The 12,294-nt window shown below is 44.2% G+C and overlaps 1 protein-coding gene across 1 annotated transcript in view; it reads right to left on the bottom strand.

Moving 5' to 3' along the window:
* The window catches only part of TP63 (tumor protein p63), a 182,837-nt gene that overhangs the window by 139,667 nt on the left and 30,876 nt on the right, over positions 1-12,294 (bottom strand). The window contains 1 exon segment of the mRNA XM_042460239.1: positions 11,150-11,282. Within this exon segment, the coding sequence (XP_042316173.1) occupies positions 11,150-11,282 (133 nt within the window).

Raw genomic sequence — 12,294 nt, forward strand, 5'->3', positions numbered from 1 at the left:
TTATAGCTTACCCAATCATGAAGAATCTGGGTGGGTTACAACAATAAAATACATCAAGTTATGATAAAATTGATTTATATTTACCACCCCTCCCTGCAGATTGGGGCAGGATTTAATCTCCTTCATCATGGAAACTGCATTTCCCATGACACCAAAAAAAGAAATAAAATCGGCCAGCCTTGGGATTGAGTGTGTCACCCAGAATCCCTTCCACCTGGGTTTTTCCCAGCAGACAACATCCCTTTTATAGTTATGAGAGAAACAGGTTGCATGAACCCAGCAAAGCCCCAAGTCTTCACTAGACACTTCCGGTGTTCGCTTGCAGCCAGCTGATGCATCACTCACAAACCCAGAGCTGGGCTCCTTCTTCGGTGGAATATTTATTGGGCAGTTTAACACCACTTGCCACTGCAGTTATGCTCCCTCATGCATAGATATCAAAGGCATGTTTCCACATTAGAGAAAGGATTAAAGAAAAGTACCTCTACAGCCTTCCCTGGCATCAAGTGACAGGGACCCAGGATGGAGGCAGGAATGGTGCATGAGCATCTTTCAGTATTTTGACTTCATATGCAATGAGGAATGATTTCTGTAGCTTTGTCCCCACTGGGGAAGGAATTATTAATTCTCCAGAGGTTTTGTCTGGTCTTTGCACATCCCAAAGTGTTTTGATTTATTATTCTGCACAGAAATAAACACTGTATTCTGTTTTGGTCAAACCTCACCTAGAATCACAGAATCACAGAGTTGGAAGAGACTACAAGGGCCATCCAGTCCAGCACCTTGCGATGCAGGAAGGCACAGTCCAAAGACTCCCTGGGACACATGGCCACCCAGCCTCTGTTTAAAAATCTTCAAAGAAGTAGACTCCACCACTCTCCAAGGGAGTGTGTTCCACTGTCAAACAGCCCTTACTGTCAGGAGGTTCTTCCTAATGTTTAAGTGGAATCTGTTTTCCTGTAGCTCGCATCTGTTGCTCCATGTCCTATTCTCCTGAGAGCAGAAAGCAAGCGTGTTCAATATGGCATCCTTTCAAATAGTTATACTGGGCTATCATATCACCTCTTAACCATCTCTTCTCCAGGCTAAACATACCCGGATCCCTAAGTCTCCCCTCATAAGGCATAGTTTCCAGACACTTCACCATTTTGGTCACCCTCCCTGGAATATTATGTCCAGTTCTGGGTACCACAATTCAAGAGATATATTGACAAACTGGAGTGTGTCCAGATGCAGGTGACTTGAATTGCTAAAGGTCCTAGAATTCATGTTTTATGAGGAATATCATAAGATGGATATGTTTAGCTTGAAGAAGTTTCATAATAAATAATAAAATTACAATTTTTATTGTAACAGTTTGTATTTTTAATATGTTGTAAGCCGCCCTGATCGGAGGAAGGGTGGCATATAAATAAAAAAAAATTATTTATTATTATTAAGTTTCATAATAGAAATCTTTAAATATCTGAAGGTCATAGAGAAGATGGAGTGTGCTTTCTGGTGCTCCAGAGAATGGAGCATATACCAGTGGCTCCAAATAAGACGAAAAGGCATTCCTAAATATTAGTAAGAATTTTTTACTTAAGAACTTTTCACAAGTGGAACAAACTGCCTTGGAAGGTGGTTGATTCTCCTTCTTTGGAGGTCTTTAAACTGGATGGGAATTTTTCAGGAGTTCTTTAACAATCTATTTTGCATTGGCAAAAGGTTGGATTAGATTGCCCTTGTGGCCTTTTCCAACTCGATGATTTTTTTCAGCTGGGTTTCTCAACTATTTTGGCTGACTATAAAGTGAGATCTTGTTATCTCTTGAGGTTTGGTTCCAAGACCTGAGTGGATACCAAAACCCATGGGTGACCATGTCCCATTATATACAATGACATAGCAAGATGGTATCCCTTATATTAAATGGCAAAATCAAGGTTTGCTTTTTAGGAGGAAAAAAAAACCCAGAATATTTTCAAGCTGTGCATGGTTGAATCTGTGGATACAGAATCCATGAATATGGAGAGCTGTATTTTCCATCTCTAGAGGCCCCCAGTGTCTCTCTTTCCACATGTGGATGATGGCTTCCTCTCCTTCTTTTAATTCCTAAGACAAAGCTATCATGGGATCTTCTTGGCACGTTTCTTCAGAGGGGTCTTACATTGCCATCCTCTGAGGCTGAGAGAGTGTGACTTGCCCAGGGTCACCCAGTGAGTTTCATTGCTTAGCAAGGATTTGAACCCTGGTCTGTAGAATCACAGTCCAGCACTTAAACAACTTTAATACTTAAACGACATACAGCTTAAGTCTCCCTTTTTCTGAAATGCTTGGGATTTGGTGAATTTCTTTGGATTTTGAAACACCGTAAGTGTTCTGGATTTTCAAATTTAAACACAAAATTAATTTATGTTTCTTATGCACCTTATACATATACCCTGGGGGTAAGTTTATGAACAATATTGTTAAATAATTTGGTGCATGAAACAAAGTTTGTGTACACTGAACCACCAGAAAGCAAAGGCGTCACTATCTCAGCCATCCATGAAAAAGGTTTTGCATTTTTGCAGTATTTTTTCAGGATTGTTGTATTTTTGTAGTACCATCAGTCACGACTAGACAATCTTGTCAAGGGAAAACCTTTACCTTCACCTTGGATTTCAGATTTTTGCACAAGGGAGAGACTCAACCTGTAGCAGAGGAGGAGACAAAATTCAAGTGCTCAAAAATCAGGACTAACTGTGATGCAGCAAAGATTTTTCTACACAGTCCATAGCTGCAAAGGTTCCTCTTTGCTCTTCTTCCAAGCCCTGGAGGCCAAAGCCTTAAAGCGTGTTGCTTACGATCAAGATCATTTTTAATTAAATGCTCATGCAGCACTTTGAAGACATGGAGCCAAGGGTGAAACAGGGAGGATGCTTCAAAATCCAAGCCAATAACATGTGCAGCAGGATCAGGAGAAGAAGGTCAGGGGGGCAGGTCTCTGTGCTTTGGGATACATAAAGCGGTATACCAAAAAAGTTACACACACACACACACACACACACACTCGTTGTTGGTGTCATTTCTCATGTATGGCGAACCTATCATAGGTTTTTCATGCCAAGATTTGTTCTGAGGTTGAGAGAGTGTGACTTGCCCAAGGCCACCCAGTGGCTCTCCATGGCCAAATAGGGATTAGAACCTCAGTTTCACAAAGTCCTAGGCTGCATCTGCACTCCAGAATTAATGCTGCCTCACACCACTTTAACCGCCACAGGTCAAGGCTATGAAATGCTGGGATTTGTAGTTTTGTAATGTATTTAGTCTTCTGGTGCCACCTCAAACTACAAATCTCAGGATTCGACAGGATGGAGCCATGGCAGTTAAAGTAGTGTCAAACTGCATTCATTCTGCAGTGCCGATGCAGCCCTCATTCAACATTCAAACTACTACACCTTACATACTACAAACTATCAAGACTCAAACTATTAATTTTGTTACTAAATGTCTTCAAGACAGAGAGTACATAAAAGAAATAATATTAACAACAATAGTTCTTATTGTTGTGTGCCTTCAATCCATTTCCAAATTATGGCAACCCTATCATGGGTTTTCTTGACAAGATTTGTTCTGAGGTGGTTTACTGTGGTTTTCCTCTGATGCTGAGAGAGTGTGACTTGCCCATGGTTACCCAGTGGGTTTCCAAGGCTGAGCAAATAAACCCTGGTCTCCAGAATCACTGTCCAACGCTCAAACCACAACACCATAGTGGCTCTCACACGGGTTCTGTAATGAGCATTAAAGCCAAACTGTGACATATTCTGTCATATTGATATTTGACAGAGATGGTCCTAATTAAACCTCTGTCATCCTACTTTTTCAGCTGCTTTTAAAATGTCCCAGTTTCTCCCTCCTTCTTCCACATTCCGCTTCATCCAAAGTTTACTTGAGTTACATTAAACTCACTTCGAAGTGCAAAAGGTATCTGGACTCCATTAACATTAAATTAGCCACCCTGGATCCCAATTTGGAAGCAAGTGAGGAAATAAATCCATTAAACAGATAATAAATAAATAACTCAGCAAGGAGGAGAGGAAGGGGAGGAATTTTGCCCTTCCCAGTTGGCTCAGGCAAAAGCAAACTGCTGCAGCCTCTCCTAGTTTGTATCTGTGACCTCATTAATAACTTTTGCCATCCCAACCCTAATCCAATGTGGCTAGGCAACATATATCCTAATTTTCTTCTGCGTATTGTTGGAGGGTATGCTGTGCTCGTTGGATTCTCACATTTAAGGGAAGGCTGAACAGAGCCTGGAAAAGTTACTTTTTTCAGATCCCAGAATTCCTCCACCAGCTCAGAAATTTGAGGAGCTGTCCACCCAAAGCCATTTCCCCCAAAGTTTAAAATGTAAAGGTAACCACAAGCAATGGTGGTATACCTTGGTGACCCCAGAAAGGAACTTGTGGTTGCAATCTTTTCCAAATCCTCTTCTGCATCTCTTTGCAAATGCAAAAAAGGAAGATAAAATTGCAGCCAATAGTTTTGCAGTGGGGGAGCATAAGATATTTTTCTCTCTTAAAACTAGGGGTAGAACATTTCATATCCTTTTAAGTACCAGGGCCCCCCAAAGGAAAATAAAAAAGTAAATTGCATATTTGACTGAAGAGTGTGTTAAATGAGAAAGGGATCAGATGGAAAAAGGAGAGTTTCCAGGGGAAGGTATTTTGCCAAACTGGTTCAACAAGGAAAAGACGCCTGAAGGCAAGCAAGGAAGATGAGCAGAGGGGGAAAGGGGAGGCCCAAAATCTCAGCAAAGGGGCTTGGAGAGGGGGACAGCAGTGGGGTAGCAGAGAGAAAGTTGAGTAGTTCCCGACTGTTTTGACCCTTAAGGCTTACAAGGGCTACTGGGGTCAAGCCTTTGCAAGCCACCTGCTCTGGTGACCAGTGGTCTTGCAGAAAGGAGCTGCACATGGCTTCTACCCGTTTCTCACAACATCTAGCTGAATCATGTGCTGCATAGAAATGGAAAGAACATTTGAAAGTACAGCATACATCTCCCTTATCCAGAATCCCAAGACCAAAATACTCCAAAATACAAAATTGTCCACATGGGTGGCTGAGATGACGACACCTTTGCTCTCTGATGGTTCCATGTACACAAACATTGTTTCCGGCACAAAATTATTTTTAAAATTATTTTGTATGTACAGTTGGCCCTCCGTTTTCATGGGGGATCCATTCTGAACCCACCCATCCCTGCAAAAAAGGAGATCTGCACATATTCAAGCTCCATAAGCTTGAATGGGGCATATGCCTAGGAGCTTGCCACATTGAGAATAACGGAGGTCACCCTTCCATGAATAATCAAAAACGCGGATCTCAAATCTTCGAGAAAGGAGGGGTGACTGTAATTACCATCAAGTTATGTATACAGTTTGCCCTTGGTATCCTTTGGGGTTCAGTTCCAGGACACAAACACATTTGCATACGTGTGGATACTAAAAGACATGGAAGCTCAAATCTCATTAAATGCAATGGTATAGTAAAACAGTATCCATTGGCAAAGGCATATAGTGCATTCGGAAGGCTTCACAAAAGAGTCTGGAGTAACAAGCACTTGATGCAAAGCACAAAAATCAGTGTGTATAGAGCCATTGTACTGTCTATTCTGTACATGCAAATATTCATAGAATCATAGAATCATAGAGTTGGAAGAGACTGCACGGGCCATCCAGTCCAACCCCCTGCCATGCAGGAAATACAAATCAAAGCATCCCCGACAGATGGCCGTCCAGCCTCTGCTTAAAGACCTCCAAGGAAGGAGACTCCACTACACTCCGAGGGAGTTTGTTCCACTGTCGAACAGCCCTTATTGTAAGGAAGTTCCTCCTAATGTTGAAGTGGAATCTCTTTTCCTGCAGCTTGGATCCATTGTTCTGTGTCCTGTTCTCTGGAGCAGCAGAAAACAAGTTTGTTCCCTCCTCAATATGACACCCTTTCAAATATTTAAACATATCATATCACCTCTTAACCTTCTCTTCTCCAGGCTAAACATCCCCAGCTCCCTAAGTCGTTCCTCATAGGGCATGGTTTCCAGACCCTTCACCATTCTAGTCGCCCTTCTTTGGACACGCTCCAGTTTCTCAATGTCCTTTTTGAATTGTGGTGCCCAGAACTGGACACAATATTCCAGGTGGGGGTTGACCAGAGCAGAATACAGTGGCACTATTACTTCTCTTGATCTAGACACTATACTTTTATTGATGCAGCCTAAAATTGCATTGGCCTTTTTAGCTGCCGCATCGCATTGTTTACTCATGTTCAACTTGTGGTCTACTTGGACTCCCAGATCCCTTTCACACGTAGTTTCATTCAGCCAGGTGTCCCCCATCCTATATCTGTGCATTTTATTTTTCCGCCCTAAGTGCAGTACCTTACATTTCTCCGTGTAGAATTTCATTTTGTTAGCGTTGGCCCAGCTTTCTAGTCTGTTCAGGTCATTTTGAATGTAGATCCTGTCCTCTGGGGTATTTAGCTACTCCCTCTAGTTTGGTGACATCTACAAATCTGATAAGTATGCTCCCAGTTCTGTCATCCAGGTCATTGATAAAGATGTTGACTAGCACTGGGCGCAGGACAGAGCCTTGTGGGACCCCACTGGTCACTTCTCTCCAGGATGAAAAGGTGCCATTGTTGAGCACCCTTTGGGTTTGGCCGGTCAACCAATTACAAATCCATGTAACAGTTACTTTGTCTAGCCCACATTTTACAAGCTTGTTTGCAAGAATGTCATGGGAAACCTTGTCAAAGGCCTTACTGAAATCAAGATATACTATATCCACAGCATTCCCTTCATCTACCAAGCTCTTAATTTTAGTACCATCGCTACTACATCTCTTTTCTGACTGTGTGGTCATCTGTTCTAGAAAGATATCACCCAATTCCTCAGTCTGACTTGGGGGTCTGTAGTAGACTCCCACCATAACATCCTTGTTGTTTCCCTCCCCTTTAATTTTTATCCAGATGCTCTCCACCTGGCTTCCAGGATTGATGTCCTGGGTCTCTTCACTGGTGTAAATATCTCTGACATATAGTGCCATTCTTCCTCCTTTCCTGATTGGCCTATTTCTCTTAAAAAGGTTATACCCCTCTATTTCCACATTCCAATCATGAGACTCATCCCACCAGGTTTCAGTGAGGCCTATTATATAATAATAATACTGTTTATTTATAGCCCGCTTTTCCAAAAAGAGATCAAAGCGGGTTACAACAAGGGTACAAAACATCATACAATTTACAATAGTATCAACATCATAAAATATCATAAAAAATACACCATGTTAAAAACAGAATAAAATTACAGACATTAAAACCAACAACAAACTAGCTTGAAAGTGCAATGTGATGGGGAGAGAACAGATGTCACAATGCATGGGGGAAAGCCTGTTGGAAGAAGTAGGTCTTCAGCTTCTTCCTAAACAGGTCAAGGGGGGTAACAGAGCGGAGCTCGTCAGTACCTCTGCGTGGTACTCATCCAAGATTGTTAGTTCTGTTTTGTCCAGGAAATCCTCTTGCTCTCTAATATGCCGAAGTGTAGCTACTCTGGACTCCAACTGCTGTACCTTCTCCTCCAAGAGTGCTACCAACTTGCACTTGGAGCATGTGAAGTTCTCCACTTCTGTAGGCAAGAAGACAAACATCCCACAAGTGTTGCAGGTGACTGCCGTGGTTCCGTCAGTGTCCATACTGAAAAGTCTTAGGAAATTACTGGAATAGGACTGTGGGCTTCCTCCTGAAAAAAAGAATCCTCCAGAAAACACCAACGTTAAAGCCCCTGATGTTTCAACAATTTGTGGCAGTGAGCTCAATCAATTCTGCCTCTGCTGTAGATTTCCTTGGATGAAAAAAATGAAATAAAAATACAAATAAAATTTCGTGCTACCTCTCTCCTCCTCCTCTCTGTAGCAGGAACTGCTCTGGAAAGTGTCATGGCCAGCCAAGATCAGCTCTCGGAGGATGAGGAGGAGGACGAGCCTCCTCCAGAGCAAGAGCTAATTGAGGCTACACGAGGTTGGTAATCCTACTCTGCCAGGTCCCTGCTGTGCTCTCCCAGCCCCAGAGGAGGAGGCCCAACCAGGTCCTAGTGCTAGTGAGAGGCCTCCTGTGGTGCAACAGCCTAGTGGTGACTCTGAGGAGGAAGCTTGCCTGGATGTGCCTACTTACAAAGAGAGAAGGGCTGAGAGTGCTTGCAGGCGCAGATCCAAGAGGATTGCAGAGAGGCAATTAGCCAACCAGCCTCAGGTGGCACGGGGGAGAGTTTCCCTTACTTAAGCTGTAGAGAGGCCTCCACTCAGTGCCAGAGTTTATTGCATGATCCCTTGGTGTGATTGCTGCTGGCACTGGCTCCTTGTATCTTGACTCCTTGTTGCTTTGACCTTGGACTGGATCCTTGTTATCTTCTGGCTGCTCTGATCTTGGACTGCTTTGACTACTCTGACTCCCAGTATCCTGACTTCGGCTTGGCTTTCGGACTGCTCTGACTTCTGGTATCCTGACTTAGGCTTGGCTTCTTGGACTGCTCTCACGCTTACTCCTTGCAAGGTCTGTGTCCTGCTTCCACTTGCTGGGCTAAGCCATTCTTATCGGCGTGTGTCTGTGTGTGCTGGCTGCAGTCCAGGACAGAAAGGCTCTGGGAGAAGTGATATAGAGCTAGTCTGCTAGCTCCGCCCCCAAGTGACTCACAGATGTGACTCACTGAAGCTCCACCCCCTCTGCAACAAGCACACTCTCCCTAGAGGTTTTTTTAAAAAATTAAACAGTCACCACTCAAAATGGCTGCCCATTTTGAAAGAAAGAAAGAATCAAAACACTTCTGATCACAAGCATTTTGGATCACAACCTGTATTCCAAGGGCCATAAAAATGGGGTTCTTGGGTGCCAGAAAAGCCCAATGAGGGGAATCTTAGACAGCTTGGGACTTATTCTGAAAGGGGAGGTACATGCTTTTCTGAGCAGAAAATGCATTTTCTGCAAAGAAAGGAAGTTTTCTGGGCAGAAAACAGATCTGCCTTAGTTAGCTTTCCATGTCGCAGTAGAAAGAATATCTGAAAGTAGTACAGAGTCTCCCTTATCCAGAGTTCCAAAAACTGAAATACATTAAAAAAAAATAAGGTGTTCTACATGGGGCTGCCCTTGAAAACTGCAACTAGGGCAAAATGCGGCAGCCATTGTCAAATGTTGTGTGTGCATTCGAGAGACCACATTAGACTGATCTTATAAGAACTGCACTGGCTTCCAATTTGCTTCCAAGCTCAATTCAAGGTGCTGGTTTAGATCTACAAAAGCACTGATCAGGTTGGGGTCAGGAGATCTGGGAGTCTGCACCCTCCCAGATGAGCCTTCCCAGAATTTTAGATCCTGAGAGGAGGCCTTGTTGTGTGTGTCCCAACATCACATAAATACTGATATGCACATGTAATAGTGCTTTCTCTGTAGCAGCACCCTGACTTTGGAACTCGCTACCCAACCCAAGCAACACAGGTCAACTCAATACAAAGGCCCTGAGAAGTCAGAATGTTCTGATGGTAATTGCTGGCCAGCAGTGGAAGATGTTGCTGCCTCAGAGGGTGGTGGAGTCTCCTTCTTTGGAGGTTTGCAAACAGAGGCTGGACAGTCATATATCACATGGAGGACTTGGATAGTGTCTTCCTGCATGGGAGAAGAGTGTTGAACTGGATGGCCCTGGAGGGGTATCTTCCAACTCTAGAATTCTATTACTCTATGAGTAAGGGATTCTGAAGGGAGCCACTGCCTTGAAGAGTGGCAGAGTCCACTTCCTTAGAGGTTTTTAAACAGGCTGTATGGCCATCTGTTGGGGGTGCTTTGACTGTGTATTACTGCATGGCAGAAGGAGGTTGGACTGGATTGCCTTTGGGGATCTCTTCCAACTCTATTATTCTATGATTACCTTGGCTCCTGCCTACAACATCCCTCCATTTACTCCATACGCGCACACACCAATGCACACCTTTTCAACCCTCTCCTTGCCCTAGTCATGCCAGTGCACACACAGGCTGCTGGGCATCCTCCAAAGTGCCACCACAGGGTTAGACAGGAGACAGGTGCTGGGCGGTGGCAGCGGACGCCTGGCCTGAGGCTGCAAGGAGGAAAAGAGGTTGGGGAGAGGGAAGAAGGCGAAGACAGGACTGCATTTCTGAGCAAACACAATGAAAACAACCTCCCCTGGGGCTACAGGTTCCTCCGCAAAAGCAAACAGCAGGCTGGGCTGCCACCTGTCAAGTGATGTTTGACAACTCATAAAGATGGGGGAAGACAAGCGGTGCCCCCCTCCTTCTTTGCAGAACAAACTGTTTGCACAGAGTGCCCACCCACCCCCCAAAAAAAGAGCCTTTTGTGAATGAGGAATGAATGGAGGGGGCGTTTGCCAGAGATGTGGGTGAGCAGCATATTTGTGCAGGAAGACAGGGCCAAGGCGCACTCCAGCACCGGGCCTTGAGTCAACAGCAGATTACAGCCACACGCCAGAGTTGCGCCAAAATGCATGACAAAGCGGTGTGCGTGCCTCGGAGGCAGCGGGCTGGAAGGCCAGGGCCCACGCTTCTCCAAAAAGGCAGCCTTTGAAGAGAGGCACATGCCTCCCAGCAGCTGAGCAAACTCTTGCAAGAGACTGGAAATGTCAAGGTGGAAACTTCTGTCTTCGACAAACCAGGAAATGTTCCAGAGACTAAGATGCACCATTGATTTACCCACTAACCATGAAAAAGGTGTGGTTTTCCCCCCCCTCTCTTCAATTCAGAGACCAGGGTTCAAAAGGCAGCTTGCAAATGTCTGAGTTTCACAAAGCGCTGCTGGAAGATGGGTGTTTAGGAAAAATTGGCCAGCCTCCACACATACATACATGCATACGCACACACACACACAATTTTGCACATCTTGAAATCCAGAAAAAAAATCCATGTTGTCCAAATAGCAAATCCAATCCACCAAACTGTGATACCTTTGTAGGGCTGACATGTATATTGTGCATTTTGATTGGCCTCATAAAGGTTTCACTGTTTGGTGGATTTTGGATGTTATTTAATTTTGCATAGGTTTACATCCTTGTACATGCTCTTCTTTAAAAAAGAAGGAAAGGAGAAAGAGCAAGCTTCTTTTCCAAACTTACCCACATGGGGTCACCTATGTCCGAATCCTGCATCCGGATGCAATCCATACTAATTTCAATTTTGTTTGCAGGGCCATTCTCCACTGGCTCCTCCATGAAATTTAAGTCAATGGGCTGGATTGAGCATATTGGCCTTAAAAAACAAAACAAAACAAAAAAACAGAGAAAGGAGTGGAGGTTATCTTTGTCCACTACACAGCTATGATAGTAACCACAGAAATCTCAGGGCTACACTCTAATCCAAAGTGGACAAAATGCAACCTCCCTAAGGTTGTTTCTCAGGGCAACTCAGCAGCCCCCAAGGAAAAGACTTTTGCTAAAAATGTCTCCCCTCCAAAGGATACAGAATTTTTGATCATGCTCCCCATGGACTCTTTTAGGCCCAGGAGAAGGACCTCCTAGTTTGTGGAACTCACTGGTACAAAATGTGGTGATGACTGCCAACTTACATAGCTTTAAAAGAGGACTGGATGAAATCATGGAGAGTGTTTCCATCACTGTGGCCAACCAGGTCCCTGTGGTGTACCTGCACCCTGCATCTTGGCCTCCCCAGAAAGTAAGATCTGAGATCAAGGGTGACATATAGCCATCCTGATCAGCAAACATTCCAAAGGCCCCAGATTCCCCTCTGATCTTGGAAGGAAAGCAGGTTGAGCCCTGGTTAGTACTTGGATGGGACACCACCAATGACTGTCAAGTGCTGTAGCCTGTATTTGTTGATGTTGTTGTTTGCCTTCAAGTCATTTCCAACTTATGGCGACCCGAACACAAACCTATCATGAGGTTTTCTTGGAAAGATTTGTTCAGTGGGGTTTTTCCATTGTTTTCTCCCGAGGCTGAGAGTATGTGACTTGCCCAAGGTTACCCAGTGGGTTTCATGGCAAAGCTGTGAATCAAACCAGAGTCACAGGCCAAGAAAGCCAGGATGGTATAGTGGTTTGAATGTTGGATTAGGTCTCTGAAGACCAGAGTTCAAATTTCACTCAGCCATGGAAACCCACTGGGTGACCTTGGGCAAGTCACACTCTCTCATCCTTAAATGATGGCCATGGCAAACCCGTACTGAAGGAACTTGCCAAGAATACGCTATGAGAGGTTAGCCTTAGCGTAAGTCAAAAATGACTTGGAGGCACACAACAAAGACA

This window comes from Sceloporus undulatus, chromosome 3 (genome assembly GCF_019175285.1).
Source record: "Sceloporus undulatus isolate JIND9_A2432 ecotype Alabama chromosome 3, SceUnd_v1.1, whole genome shotgun sequence".
NCBI lineage: Eukaryota > Metazoa > Chordata > Lepidosauria > Squamata > Phrynosomatidae > Sceloporus > Sceloporus undulatus.